The following is a 15,144-nucleotide window of genomic DNA, read 5'->3' on the forward strand; positions in this document are numbered from 1 at the left end:
TCAGGGTCAGCCGATGAGACTTTATTCACAGTTCCACACTCCCTCCTTGCCAGGTGGGCCAGACCAGAGCTCTGAGCCCAGGGCGCAGGTTCAGGGGGGGCAGGCGGGGCTCCGGGCTCACATGTGCTGTCTGCGGTGCCGCAGCACCTCCGTGGGCGTGAACAGAAAGTCCTTCTGGCAGGCCTCGCAGTGGTAGGGCCTCTGCAAGGCAGACGCCTTGGGGAGGGGCTCAGGGGCAGTATCCTCAGCCTCTGTGAGAGAGGGGAAGGGAGGCTGTGGGGGGAGGTCCCTCTGCTGCGTGCTCCCACCCCCACCCAAATCCCAGGCCTTCTCCCAGCCTCTGATACTGCCTCCTTGGTTATTACACACACACAGGCAAGTCTTTACTGTGTGTCTCTCGCTGTGTCTGTCTCTGTCACTCCCTGGGACACAGGGACTGGGAAAGAGAGTGTCCTGGGGTGGGACAGTGTGGCCCCCCCCCCCCGTCGCCTTCCTGACCAGCCCTGTGTGTGTGGGTGGGGTGTGGGGTACACACCCCGAGTGCTGTGTCAGGGTCTGCCTGCTGTGGCATCCCCTGGGTGACAATGGGGGTGTGGCCAAGACAGAGAAACAGAAACAGGCAGACCAGAGTCAGCACCACATGGAGACCAGAGAGAGACACACACACAATGCTCCAACCCTCCTGTCCCGGGCTCTGTGACAAAGCTTATGTGGCCGGCACCAACCAGAGTGAGAGGGCCGAGGTCCTCAATCCCCAGATGTCCAGAGAGTGAATGCCCAGACTCCCAGGACACAACTGCGGGGTGGGCGGTCACAGTGCCCCCCCAACATCCTTACCTGGGGGGGCGTCCTGCGGGGCCTCTGGGCACGTGTTCTCGTGGGCGATGCGCTCCAAGGGCGTCAGGGGCATGTGCAGGCCGCAGTGGGGGCAGGTCCAGAAGGTGCGGAGACAGTCGCTGTACAGGTCTGTGTCGCTCTGAGGCAGGAAGGCTGCACCAGACTTGGCCCCCTGCCCAGCTTGCCACTACCCACCTGGGACCCGTCCCAGAAGCCCTCGGGGTTGACAGGCCCCATTGTGAAACCACATCCCTGCACTAAGTTGGGACGTGGTTGGTGGGGAGGTGGGGCTCCCTCAGATCCCATCTTCAGGGGCAGGGCCCGGGGGGGGGGGGTGGGGGGCAGGCAGTGGGGAATGAAGGGCCGAGGTGGGGTCCGCACTTACCGTGAGGCAGTTGTAGGTGAGAAAGTCCGTGACCGCATAGCCCCCTTTGGTGGGGTGGGGGGACAGGGCAGAGCTGCCGAAGAGGCCGGGGAGACTGGGTGCAGCTGTGATGGTCTGGGGTCCCACATAGAGGTTCTGGACTTCCAGCCCCGTGAGCCGCCGGAGGCTGTAGGGAACCTGGGGAAGGAAGGGCAGGAAAAAAGGGGAGAGACTCAGGGAGACTCAGTAGAGCACCTGGATCCAGCTGTACCTGAAATTGAACACGGACAGTTCAGTTACAGAGCCAACTGCTTAAACCAATCACAGGGTCTCAGACCATGGCTACCAGAGGCTTGTCTGGAATATACCCCGATGCCCCAGCTCCTTCTCTGCTCCCTGTCACCTGTGGGCCCACACCACACCTCCCATCTGGCCACCCTGCCCAGCCTCACCTGGCGCGTCGGTCTGGTCCCCGTGCCCCAGCTCCCCAGGGCACTGCTCCAGGAAGTTACCCTGGCGCACGCCCTTCTCTGCACCCCATCCACACACAGCAGAATCAGGGAGATTCCAATGGCCCACGTAAGAGGTGGGGAACAGATCTCAACTCTGCTCCGCCCAATTCTTCCCCTCCATCTTCCTTTTTTTTTTTTTTTTTAAGATTTTATTTATTTATTCATGAGAGACACAAGGGAGAGAGAGAGAGAGGCAGAGACACAGGCAGAGGGAGAAGCAGGCTCCATGCAGGGAACCCGATGTGGGACTTGATCCCAGGTCTCCAGGATCACACCCCAGGCTGCAGGCAGTGCCAAACTGCTGTGCCACCGGGGCTGCCCTCCCCCTCCATCTTCCAAGAACAAGCTGCTACTTACAGCTTCCCTCTCTGGCCTGCACACCTTTAACTGTTAACGAGGGTACGGCGTGGTGCGTGGGTGCCGCATAAACCCATAAACGTGTGCTGACCTGGGGGAGGGGCCCGCAGCACCTACCCGCATGGCCTCTGGAGCTGTGCCCCTGGGAATCAGATCCTGCCTCCACCCCTTACCCTCTGTGTGACCTTGGGCTTGTCCTCAGCCCAGCTGGGTTGCAAACCTACCTAATGAGCTGGAAGCCAGGCCTTGTGGATCCCTAATCCCTGGGGCAGGCGGCCCCTCCGGCTGAGATGGGAATAGCCACCGAGGCTGCACGTACCTTGGACGCCACGAACTGCAGCAGGTCCCTGCTCAGGTGTGCCACCTCCTTGGGGTCCACTGGAGCCTCCTCCTCCTCTTGGTCCACCCCCGGCCCCCGCCGCCGGGCCTGCCGGGCCAGCTGCTGGTCCAGGGTGCTTTCCCAGTGGGCCCGGAGCCGCACGGAAGCTGCCAGAAGCCGGACGGCGCTCTCACTATCCGCAAGCTGGAGCTCCAACCAGCCATCGGCCACCAGGCGTGAGCAGTCACCATTGGTGTCCAGGGACCGGCTGAAGAGCAGGAGGGACTGGAGGAAAGGGGACAGGGGACAGGCAGTGGGTGTGCGGGGCAGGGTGCCATCTCAGCAGCCCCGCCAGCCCTCCCGGCCCCCACCCATTGCTCCATGTGTGGTTCTCCCACCCGCCGACCCAACGTGTCCAGCCCCGCAGCAAACACGCTGCACGCCCGCTGTGTGCCAGGTGTCCAGCCGTGTTTGCCGCGCAGGAGGCGCCCTGCTGCCACACAACGGACGTTCGACTGGGACAGACAGACTGAGATTAAAGGCAAACCATACTAGGTCGCCCTCCTGATGGGAGGCAGGTGCCTGAGGGAGGAGCCTGTGTCCCCACAAGGCTGAGCTGACGCACACAGTCGGACACCTCCTGAGACCGCATCAGACGGTGTCCCTCCTGTTTGTACATGTCACCCTTACATATGCTTTACCCTCAAAATACGTAAACAAGTACTGAGCACCGGTCAGTGGGGTGGATGCCAAAGCGTTTCAGGCCGAGGGCACTGCTGCCAGAAACTTATATAAAATGCATCGGAAATGGAAAAGAAAGCCTGGAGGTAGTGGGTGGACGGAAGTGGGACACGGACGACAGAGGGAAGGATCTGGGATAAAGCAGAAAGGCCGGATGCTGGTTGTAGCTCCTGGGAGTGGGGACAAACACCATGCATTTCTTTCAACTATCTGTTTGCAGGTTATCACAGTAACGTGGGACTGCGTGTGGGATGGGGCGGCTGGGTGGCCGAGGCAGGCCTGGCCGAGGGTCACCAGTTCGGGGGCTGGGCGCCGGAGCGGGAAAGCTCCACGTGCTCTTCTCCTTTTGTGTTTCAGTTTCCATCAGAAACCAGGCAACCAGGAGGAGGAGGAAGAAGGGCCGGGGGCATCTCAGCCAGGGATTCTGTGCTTTGTCCCTGGAGTCCTGCCCAGGGCCACCACACTGGCCCTTGACCCCGCTCTGTTCCTTCTAGCGCTGCTGGGAGAATCTGGCATTAGCGTTCCTATTTCCGTCTCTGTTTATTGCCTGCCTCTCCCGCTCCAGGAGCCCCACAGGTGTGGGGAGTATTGTGATTCTCATCACGACTGCATCCCCAGCGCCTAGAACAGGAACCGGCACCCGGTGCCAGGCAGCTGCTCCATACGTGCTGCAGAGACGACGTAACCGAGCAGGTTGGAGCTAGCTTTCATGGTGTGGGTGGAAGTCACAGCACCAGCACAATCTGCAGAGGCCCAGGGAGCCCACAGGGTTTATCTCTTCCCTTTACATTCCCCAGGGTTGAAGCGAGGGGCCCTGGTAATGGGGACACCCATCTGATGCACAGGGGAGCCATGATGTATGGTGTATGGCCCTGGAGCTCCAGCTCGGCCACTTGAAAGTGACCTGGCCCCCCAAGCCTCACCTCCTCCTCCATAAAGCGAGAATGAAGGCCAGGCCCAGGAGGGCAGGGTGGTGTGCAGAACTCATGAGATGAGCAGCTCACTTCCTGGCTGCAGACACATACATGAATCTATCTACAACCTAGGTGTGTCCTCGGCCTCCACCTGGATTCAGCCACCACCCTCTCCTGCCCCAATGACCCCAGTCACCTCCTTGGTGGGCTCCCCACTACTGCCCCACATCAGACCCTGTTCCAGCTCTGCTCAAACCCTCCTGGGGATAGGGCGTTCCAGCCTCTCCTACCTCTCTGACCCCATCTTCAGCCACTCTCCTTCACTACCTCTGGTCCAGCTGTTCCCTGGGTATAGGGGGCATGCATGTGCCTCAGGGCCTTTGCACTTGCTATTCCCTCTAAATACTCTTCTCCCTAGGTATCGTATGGTTCCTTCCCTCCCTTCCTCCAGGTCTTTGTTCCACCACACCTTCTCAATGAGGCCCATACTGATCACCTTTCCTACTACAGCCTGTCCCTTACCCTCACCCCAATCCCTCCCCAACCCCCTTATCCTATTCTTTTCATTTTTCCTAAATACTTTGCACTATTAACATATCATGTAGTACTGCTTTTCTGTCCTTATGGCCATCCTCCCCCACATGTGAGCTCTGGGAGAGCAGGGCCTGGGTGTTGTCTTGTTCACTGCTCGGTTGTCAGCATCTACAACAGTTCCTGGCACACGGCAGGTGCTCAGCAAGTACTTACTGAGTGAGTCAGGAATGCAAAAACAGCAAACAGCTGGGGGGAAGGAGACTCTTGGAGCCCACCCCGGCCTCCTCCATGGTCACCAGACCTGGGAGTTGGGGTGTATGGGGCTAGGACTCACCTGGAGAGCGGGGATGCGGACGCAGTTCACCAGGTATGGTTTGTTGGTCTCCAGCAGGGAGACGAAGGTGAGGAGCTGGTGCTTGCTGCTCATCTTGTCCTTGTCATCTGAAATAGTCCAGAGGGCAGCTCAGGGCACCCCTGCGGCCTGATCTCCTACCCACAGCGCCCCCTGCACTGGTCTATCCCCCAGGGGCTGCCGGTCCCACCAGGGCCATCTACGCAGCTGTATAAAAAATATGTCTGTGTGAATAATGGTAGAGTGGCTGTGACTTATTTTTAAATACTTTGTCATAATGAATATGACTTTTGCTATTCACTATTAGGAAATACTGCTAATTTTGTTAGGCAGGATAGCCACGCTATCGTAGTGCAAAAAAACAGTCCTGATTTTTACGCCTCTAAACGATATAATGGCTGGGATCGTGTCCCCGCAGAAAGGAGAAAAACGTGAGGTGATGACAGAAGCTGGGCGAGGGGACCAAGGGCTCATCCCACTCTCTACTTGGATGGTGTCGGGAATTTTTCAAAATTAAAAAAGAGAAAAACAATGTTAACAGGAAGAGAGCAAACTGACTAGGAAATTACAGCAATTGAAGATTTGAGAGAAAAATTTAAAATTCTACCTTAGGTATTTAAGATTATAAACGTTGCTTTTCGGGGTTAACGATGACATTTTCCCACAGTGCATCAGTTCCTTAATAGACAAGGAGAGCGTGCAGTTGCGAACTAGAGCTCACACAGAGCATGGTGGCCTGCACCCCAGGGAGGGCACCTCGGCTGGGGGCGCCCCTGGGCAGAACCAGGCCAAAGAGCTCACGGAGCCCATGGAACTGGTCCATTCTACTCGCTAAAAGCTCAGGCCTGGGTTGTGGCCGCAGTGCCCCATCAGCCACCACGCCACCATAGCAGGGAGGGTGGGGATCAGCGTGGGGGTGACTCACAAGGCCACGCAAAGAGGTCTGGCTCTTGGGACCACCAAGCCTGCAGATCCCACGTCAACAGCCCCAGCAAAGGCCAAGTGTGGGGAGAGCCAGGGGTAATCCCAGGCAGCGAGGGGCACCCTGAAGTCACCCCCTCACATCCCAAAGGGTTTTTCTCTCCCTGCCTCCACTCACAGTACCTTGACTCCCTTCGCTGCCCCTGGCCTCTTGCTCCTGTGCGTGCAGCACCTCAGGGCTGTTGGCAAAGATGCAGGTGGGGTGCAGCACAGTGCCCTGCTTGGACTGCGTGTGGAAAATCTGGAGGGGCAAAGGCAGACACCAGGTGACACAGGCCCTGTGACCTACCCTTCCGCTGCCCAGAATCCTTATCCTCCCCTTTCTCGGCCAGATTCCCCCAACTACATCTCCACTCAGAAGTCCCCTCCTCAAAAAAAGAAGTCCCCTCCTCCAGGAGCCCTGGAGGGCAGGACCAGGACTGTTCTGATAACCTCTGATAAGCACCGTGTCCTCAGCACCAAACAGGGCAAGGAAGGAGCGCTGAGTGACAAGACACGTGAGGCCAGGGCCCAAGGAGGAGGCCCACCTGGTCCGAGTCCTTGCGGCTGCTGTTGAATGGGTCTGGGACAGCGAGCTGCGGGTAGAGGCCCCGACCCAGCACCAGCTTGAGCAGGGCCATTTGGTCCCGTGTCAGGTCCTGGGCGGAGCTGGTGGCTGCCTGCAGCTGGTCCAGGCTGTGCCGCAGCTGGAACTTCACGTCCTGGGGGGAATGCGGGAGAAGGCGAGTTCCTGGGGGGCCCAGCCCGGTGCCCAAGAGCCAAGCCGGTGTCCAAGGGCCGTGTCCACTGGGACATATAGACTGAGGGTGCCGCAGACTGCAGGGGCCGGGTCCTGTCCACAGAACCCGGTCTCCAGAGCTAAGGGCAGGGCTCGTCCCCACTCTGCTGGAGTCCACCCTGCCTGGCCCCAAGCACCCACCTGGATGTCCACGCTGTCGCCGGCCCCCCGGTCCTCATCGCTGGAGCAGCCATCCAAGTCCTCCTGCAGCCGCAGGACCTTGCGCCGGCGCCCCCCGCCCTCCTCGTGCTGGCGCTTCAGGCGGTACAGCGCCCGGCGCTCGCGGCGCTGCTGCAACCTATGGTAGCTGTCCCCTGGTGTCGGGGCCTGCGCCCGGGCCAGCAGGCCATGGTCCTCCAGCAGCTCCTGGGGGCGGGTGGGAAGGTGGGTGGGGCTCAGGTGAGGGACACAGGCAGGCTGAGTCTGGGGCTCCAGTCTGGGGCCTGCCACTCACTGGCCCCTCTGTTTCATTTTTTTTTTTTTAAGATTTTATTTATTCATGAGAGACACACAGAGGGAGACAGAGGCAGAGACACAGGCAGAGAGAGAAGCAGGATCCATGCAGGGAGCCTGACGTGGGACTTGATCCCAGGTCTTCCGGATCAGGCCCCGGGCTGAAGGCGGCACTAAACCGCTGAGCCACCTGGGGTCCTCTGTTTCAGCAGATACGGGATGTCGTGTGTGAGTGTGACACAGAGGAAAGGGTCCCCGCCTTTCACCACCTTTCTCAGTGTCGGCAGGCCAACAAAAGCTGAACCGCTGCTCTGAAAAGCCAGAGATGCTGAGAGATGCTGACAACGGTCAGAACATCAGCAGGCCCCAAGGGAGTGGGGATGGCTCCTAAAGGTGCACAGTAGGCTGCGGTCGGGTGGCCACTCCCCTGGGCCTCAGTGTAGCCATCCGCAACCACAGGCAGTGGACTACACAGGGACTCGCCCTGTTCTAAAGGCTCTACGGGTATTAACTCCTGTAATCCTGCCAGGACGGCTGGCAGGCTGAGGCCAGCCGTGCAGTTACTTGCCCAGCATCACACTGGTTGCAAATTGGGATGTCCATTCTCTCCAGATTGGGTGTCCCTACCATCACCACCCCCTGCTGCCTCCCAGAGCTCTGTCTGCATGGCCAGCTCAGCACCCCTGCTCCAGATGGCCAGGTTCTTCATGAGGATATAGCGTGTGACCGTCGACCCTGTCTACTTCTCTAGGAAGCCCTCCTGGATTTCCACTCCTCTGACTCACCCAGGCCACCCCACATCTGAGTGTCTGATGGTTGGGGAGGAGGATGTATGGTAGCGCTCTGCTCCATCAGAGAAGAGGTGGTGCATCTGCACTCACTCCATCTCCTCACACCCCATCACCATCCCCCACTTCCCCAGGTTTGTTCCCGGCCCCCTCTCCTCGTCCTGAGTCTCACCTTGAACTGGCGCCGCAGGTTGGCCATCTCGTACAGCCGATGCTCCTCTATGCCCCGGTGGCGGCACCACTTGCGTGAGTTTCTGCTCCGTTCGGATTTTACCTGGGTGGAAAAACCAGACTCCAGGGTGACAGGGCCTAGCCAGCTGGGGAAGAGTGCTGGGGGCTAACCCAGCGCCCAGACACCCCCAGCACGGCCCAGACACCAGCCCCCGGAGGAGTAAGAGGCAGGGACAAGTTCTCCTCCTCCTTCCAGGTCTCAGCCCCACTGTACCCTCCTACAGGAAGCCCTCCCTGGGTCAGACATCCCCTCTGGGCTCCCTCAGCCCCTGGGACTGTCTATCACAACCCATTCTCAGTGGTCACTGTCTAGTGACAGGCCTGCCTCCCAGCATGGGACCATGAGATCCAAGAGGGCATAGCCAAGGGCTTTTAGTCACCACTGGGTCCCCAGCACTGCCCAGTGCAGAGCCAGGGCCAGAGCATGTGCTGGATAGACAGATACCACCCTAGGAGTGTGTGAACTTTCTCTGGGTGGCAGTGGTTTTATTCAGTGCTTTAAAAACCCCAGTCTCCCCTCAAGGCTGGGCCCCTCAAGTGCATGCTAGCCCTATGGCCACAGGGATGAACGGTGGAGACAGGGCCCTTCCGGGCTGCAGAGGGCTCAGGGGTCCTGGCAGGGGTAGTGGGCCTCCTCATGCCCCACGCAGGATGTCACTGACAGGGGTGGTCCCTCTGCTGGGCTCACCTGCACCCAGGCGTTGAAGACGTTGAAGAGCGTGAAGGGGTCCCCCTGGTCGCTCTCCAGGGGCCGCCGCGCTGCCGCACACTCGGGGTTGCTCTGGGCGCTGCGGGTGAAGGGTGACTGGACACTGAGGGCGGCTGCAATGGTGAGCACAGGCTCCGCCAGGTGGAACATGGAGCCCAGGATCAGCATCTTCCCTGGCGGGTGGCGGGGAGAGGACAGGGGCCAAGCTGAGCCTCCTGGACTCCAGGACGGCCACCCCCCAGCCTGCCCCCACCTCCCTCCAGCTTCCCCACAAAGGGCCTTGGGAGCCACGTGGACAGAATCAAGCCCACACTCTGCTTCCTGGTCATGTGAGCTCGGGCAGGGCCTCAGTTTCCCCATCTGCAGGCTGGAGGTGACCTTGATCTTGCCTCCGCGGGCACCAGGTGGACACCGTCTGAGGGCCGGCTGCCATGGTCAGCAGTGCCACTGCTCAGCTGGGCCTCCTCTCTACAACCCATGTTCCCACACCCCCCCTCCTCCCCCCCGCTTTATTCTCCTGCCAGGCACCATCCTGACCTGCGGTGGTCTCTGCTTCCTGCCTCTAGAAAATGACTCCACGGGAGCCCTAATGGCCTGCCCGGCACACAGCAGGTACTGACTTATGTGCCTGCTTCGGGAGGAATCCTCTTCTGCTGTCCTTGCTTGATTCCAGGTGGAGGCCGGGGGAGCAGGGGGGGATGGAGAGGATGGGAGAAGCCGGGGGTGTGGCAGGGAAGCAGTAGGAATGGCATCTCAACACAGCGAAAAGCCCTTTCTCTGCCTGTGCTCCCCAGCAGGAATCGGGCCGACCCCTGGTCTGCACCACCAGGCCATCGCCCGCCTGCCCTGTGCTCGGTGGCCTGTCACACGTGTCTGACTCATCCTCACCAGTCCCCTTAGCCGCCTTGTTGGAAAGTTCCTGTTACACATCTAGCCTCAGAAAATAAAGTTTGGCGATAAAACGAGGCTGTCCCAGAACCCTGTAGCTCTGACCCGTGGGCAAGTCCCTCCATTTCTCTGTCCTCCGTTTCCCTGTCTGTGAACCGGGCTAGAAGCTGCACCCGCCCTGCTGTGAAGATGACCAGGCCTCACCCCGGAAGCCCCTGGAGCTCCACCCGGTGGCACAGAGTAAGCACGCCGACAGAGCCACCTGGGCCTGGGGACCCACAGCGTCAGCCTGGCTGCGGAGCGCCTCCCGGCTCTGCCCACTGCATGACTCTCGGTGACTGAATGACAGCCTTTCTCTGAGCTTCACTGGAAAGAGTGTCACTCCCACATGACATCTGATCAAACCCAGGCTCACCTGCTTGCTCTGGGCCCTTGGGTGTGGACCTCTGCCCCTGGCCAAGCTTCAACTTCCTCATCAGCACAGAAAGGGTGACCACGGTCCCAACCTTCACCAGGTGCCGGTGAGAGGATATAAGACCCATTAAGCCTTTCACAGACACACAGCCAATGCTGTGAACAGAACATTCTTTTTCTTCTCAGATCAAATTTCCCTTGTTCTAGCCCGGTGTCCTTCTAAAATAAATAGAACCATCTTCATAACCATGAGAGGCCCTCAGGGTCAGCAGTACCCAGCCTCCTGTTCCCACGCAAACTCCAGGGTGTTGCACTGATGGGGACTTTAATGATATTAACACGGGCAAAAGGTTCTGCTGAGCATCACGCCCAGAAAATACTGCCACAAGGAGTCCTGCTCAGCTGGGAATATTCTGTGGGCCACAGATCAGATCATCTAAAATGTCCTGAGTCAGGCAAATCAGACCAGAACACACCTCGGTCAACCAGCTTCTCAGAAGGGGCAGGGATGACTCAGGGATGAGCAAGAGGAAGAGGCAGGCAGTGTTGACATCCTTACGACACCGAGAGGGTGGGCACCGGGTGGAGCTGGGAACAGGGTGTGCAGAGGAAGCGAGGTGCCTGTTTGTTTACTGCTGTACCCCAGTGCCCAGAACAGTCCCTGCCACAGGGAACTTGTGACCGAGTGGACGGGGCCCAGAGAAAGAACAGGCTTGCCTACGAGTCACTCAGAGGGTGAACGGTCCCCATGGCCCCTTCCGGTGTGATCACCCCACTGGAAGTCCTCACCAATCACGACGTCCACTGGCAGCTGGGCCAGCAGGGACCCGATAGGGGTGAGGGCCTCGGAGCTGTCCAGAGCCCCCTGGTCCTGGAGGTAGAGGATGGCCGTTTCCAGGCTGGCTGGTGGCGGGGGCTCAATGAAAGGAAAGGTTCGAGGGTCCCCCACGCTCATGCTCTTCATCTGGAAAGACAATTGAACCCCATCCAGGATTGGAGAACACAGGAGCTACTGTGGAGCAGTGGCAGGGGGCTCACAACACACAAACTCATGATACCTTAAAACTCCCGATGTCAAGGCCCGTGTTAGAGAGGCAGGGGAGGAGGGCCACTGTCTGCCTATCTGTCCAGCCCCTCTTCTCCCAGGCCCTGGGAGAAGGCCCATGGAGCAAGCCACAGGACTTAAGCTGGACCAATCTTGGTTTCTCAGGCCCTCCAAACAGCAAATTACCAAGGAATGAGTACATGACCTGAGCTGGGCCAATCAGGATCCTCCCTGAGACTTTTGCAAACTGACGCCAGGAGAGAGAAGTCCCAGCATCCTCCCTGGTTGTGAGGGGCTGGCATGGAAGCCCAGAGCTGCTGGGATTATTTTTCCCTTGCCTGGAGATTAGCCCAAGCCCAAGCATAGCAGATATTGTCCTTAATCATCCCTAAGCCAGACCACACCCTCACAATGGATGCACAACCTCATGAAATCCTCCTTTCTGCTTACGGTAGTTTGAGTCAGGTTTCTCTCACTTTGGACTGAAGTGAATCCTGACTAATTCAGAGGCCCCGAGTGGCTGCAGGTTGTGGGAGGAAATGGAGCAAAACACGCACCCATCACCAGACCTGGTGAGATGGAAGCCAGCAGCCCCTCTATGGAACGGATGGAGGAAAGGCAGGCATGGTGGTTCACAGGGCCATGAGGTAGCAGGAAGAAAGCTTGGGGGGTCCAGGGCTCTAACCAGCCTCACCGCAAGCTGACCTGCTGGCCTAGGCCTCATCCAGAGGGCACCACAAGCTCGGGGTGTCCACCCAGCAAGCAGCTGGTCCACCTTCCCCCCTGCTGCCCGGAAGAACACCCAGTGCTCATTAAAAAAAAAACAAAAACAAAAACAAAAAACCCTTTACATCAGAAGCTCTGGGTGAGCGTTAAGGTTAGATTTTTTTTTAATTTTTTTAAATTTTTATTTATTTATGATAGTCACAGAGAGAGAAAGAGAGAGAGGCAGAGACACAGGCAGAGGGAGAAGCAGGCTCCATGCACCGGGAGCCCGATGTGGGATTCGATCCCAGGTCTCCAGGATCGCGCCCTGGGCCAAAGGCAGGCGCCAAACCGCTGCGCCACTCAGGGATCCCAAGGCTAGATTTTTAATTTAAGCTCTCTAGGTGAACATGTAGCTAGAGCTGGCAAGCCCCGCTCTGATATACTCAGCCAAGGCCATGGCCCTGGACAGTTCCAGGTCAAACAGGACTGACCAGGTGCTGCCCATGAGACCGGATAGGTGAAGTTCCCACAGCCTTAAAAATGAGACCCACAAGGAGGGGCAGGTGTCACTTCTGGATGATAAAGGAGGCCGCGGTGCCACCCACGGCTCCCATGCATGGGCCTGACAGCCTCAGATGGAATCCTGGCTCTGCCACTGGCCAGCTGTGCCACCTGGGTCAGGTTAACTCATCTCTGTGTGATGGGTTCCTCATCCAGAAATTGGAATGATGAGACTACTTACCCCTAGTTTTTTGCACGGTTCCAAGCACTTACAACACACCACAGAATGGTGCCAGGCCCACAATGGGCACGAGGCACGTGTTCTCTATCCACTGTCACCATCTCCATCACTGTTCTTAAAAGAGCTGCCAACTGACAGAAGATGGAAAAGGCTAGAACAAGCCCGAGCCCTACAGGACATCACTGACCCATTTAAATAACCGAGCCTGCCGCTTCTCCATCTAGGGATCGCTCATCTGAAACAGTACATTGTCCCTACCGGTCAGACCAGCGTTTGTCAAAGCAGCTTACAGGGGTCAGGAACTCGCAGAGTGGATCACAAGCAGCAGTTTTGAAAAATGAAATCAAACAAACAAACAATCAGAGTGTATCACCCATAGGAGGGGGGCTGGTTTGTGCCACCGGCCGCTCCCGCCCCCGGGGGAACCTGCTGTGGAAGCCACCTGTTCTGCCTCACTCGCACTGGCCAGGCTCCCCCCTCGGTGAGGTGCACCCCGGAACTGACTGCTAACCAGGACAAGCTGAGAGGATGGACCTGGCCCCCAAACCCTCCCCTGTTCCCTGCCAGCAAGGTGAGCACAGAGCCACACAAGGAAGGGGCCTGGGTCCCCAAATACAAGAAGCTTCCCCCCCGCCCCGAGGACTGTTTCTGTGTGTTGGCCACTCTGTGAGTGGGCCTATTTGGCACAGCAGCCTAAGCTAAGCAAAGCTAACTAATGAGGTAAGAGCCGTGACGTAAGACATATGGATGGAGAAACCCCAGTTTTAAAAGCCACACCCTGGTGGACTTTCTATTACAGCTGAAAGCATCCTGGAGTCATGAGGTTTTTCCCATGAGCCTGTGGATCTGGGGAACCATCTGCCACTCAAAATGGGATCTGACGGTTGGAAGCAATGAGCTCCCCTCCATGGCCGGGCCCTGAAACCCCGGGATCAGGCCCATCCCCAGCCGCGCCTCACCTGCAGCACCAGTGCGTCCAGGGCTACCCTCCGAATCTCCGGAACAGGGTAAGGGGCGAAGGCATCATAGTCCGATTCAGCATAGAGGCGGAAGCAGACGCCAGGGCCCGTGCGGCCTGCCCGGCCCTTGCGCTGCTCGGCACTAGCCTGGCTGATCCAGAACTCCTGGAGCCGATGCAGCTTGGCCTGCGGGTCATAACCCATCTCCTTCACCTTCCCTGTGTGGGAACACGGGAGACTGGGTGCCACAGCCGTGGGGAGCCCCCCACCTTGCCGCTCAGTCCCCAACGCCCTCACTTCCTCCTTTATTCCACTGATGCTGACTGAGAGCTTATTCTGCCCTTGACCTTGACATTTCATTGATCCATCCTTATTTCCTCATTCACACATCTCTTATTTGTGTATTCAGAAGCCCAGTCAACCAGCTGTTATTAGTAGGCACCTGCTGCGTGCCAGGCACTGTACTAGGTGCAGCTGTGAACAATGACCCCGGCCCCAGAACAGAGGGGCTGAACAGAAGAGTTCCTCAAAAAAAAAAAAAAAAAAAAAAAAAAGAACAGAGTTCCTCGACCCTAAGACCAACTTTGTCCACTTTCATTGTCTCTGAAAATGGGACACCCCTTGAAAGCAATGACATGTCAACGTTCAATGGCCAGCAGTTTTAAATTTTGATGGTACATAAAATTACAGAATGCTTTATCATGGATGGCAATCCAGATTCTATCCGGCAAGGTCACTGCTGACATTTATGGGTTGCTCACTCTGTGCCCACAATGATACTAAGTACCCAGGGGAAGTCGCTCATGTCACCCTTACACCTCGGGGGAGGCTCTATTATTGCCATTTCACAAATGAGCAAACTGACACACAGAGTGTCCATGACAGGACCTTGGTCACACAGCCAGGCTGGCTCCAGTGTCTCCCAACCGCTATGCAATGCTGACTTCCCAGAGAACGGTCTCGGGAAGACAGAAAAGAAATACATCAACAGATATAAAATATAAGGCCCATACTCTGAGGAACAATAGCCCTCATAAGGAATGGGGGGAAGAACAAGGAGATCACAAAAGTGAACAAGGTAAGCTTCTCTGATGGGGACACATGTATACAGGCCCTGAAATGAGATGAGGGAGTGAGCCTTCTGGATCTCTAGAGAAAGACAGTTCTTGGCAGGGACAAGAGTCAGTGCAAAGGCCCTGAGGCAGGAGCAAGCCTGGAATGTCTGCGAAGATTAAGATGTTGCCTCTGCTCCATGGCCCTAAAGGCCACCTACTGCCTGCTTTGGTCTGGAGTTCCTCACTACACGTGCACATCTCCAGACCCCACATTTCTTCCTAGGGCCTGGGGGTGGCGGGGAGCAGCCCTTACCAGAATCAACTACAAAGCGGATCCCATCAATGGTGACAGAGGTCTCAGCAATGTTGGTGGAGAGGATGCATTTCCGAACTCCAGGGGGGGCCACATCGAATACCTGGGGCGGAGGCGGAGGTAGGTGAGGAGGTGACATCCAAGATGAAC

At 57.8% G+C, this 15,144-nt stretch overlaps 1 protein-coding gene across 7 annotated transcripts in view; it reads right to left on the reverse strand.

Annotated features, from left to right (window-relative positions):
* DHX34 (DExH-box helicase 34) overlaps positions 1-15,144 on the reverse strand; it is a 27,537-nt gene continuing 12,393 nt past the window's right edge. For 6 of the 7 annotated variants that reach the window (XM_077847201.1, XM_077847219.1, XM_077847218.1 and 3 more), the window contains exons 5-17: positions 14,995-15,097; positions 13,627-13,844; positions 10,962-11,136; positions 8,850-9,043; positions 8,103-8,204; positions 6,831-7,055; positions 6,439-6,612; positions 6,035-6,152; positions 4,913-5,019; positions 2,390-2,674; positions 1,223-1,399; positions 838-976; positions 1-251 (exon numbers count right to left, since the gene is read on the reverse strand). In XM_077847201.1, the coding sequence (XP_077703327.1) occupies positions 118-251; positions 838-976; positions 1,223-1,399; positions 2,390-2,674; positions 4,913-5,019; positions 6,035-6,152; positions 6,439-6,612; positions 6,831-7,055; positions 8,103-8,204; positions 8,850-9,043; positions 10,962-11,136; positions 13,627-13,844; positions 14,995-15,097 (2,151 nt within the window). In that variant the 3' untranslated portion in view covers positions 1-117. Of the gene's footprint in view, positions 252-837; positions 991-1,222; positions 1,400-2,389; positions 2,675-4,912; positions 5,020-6,034; positions 6,153-6,438; positions 6,613-6,830; positions 7,056-8,102; positions 8,205-8,849; positions 9,044-10,961; positions 11,137-13,626; positions 13,845-14,994; positions 15,098-15,144 lie in introns of all 7 variants that reach the window. The other variant, XR_013351821.1, reaches the window with a different exon arrangement.

The sequence above is a fragment of the Canis aureus genome, chromosome 1 (genome assembly GCF_053574225.1).
Source record: "Canis aureus isolate CA01 chromosome 1, VMU_Caureus_v.1.0, whole genome shotgun sequence".
Taxonomy (NCBI): domain Eukaryota; kingdom Metazoa; phylum Chordata; class Mammalia; order Carnivora; family Canidae; genus Canis; species Canis aureus.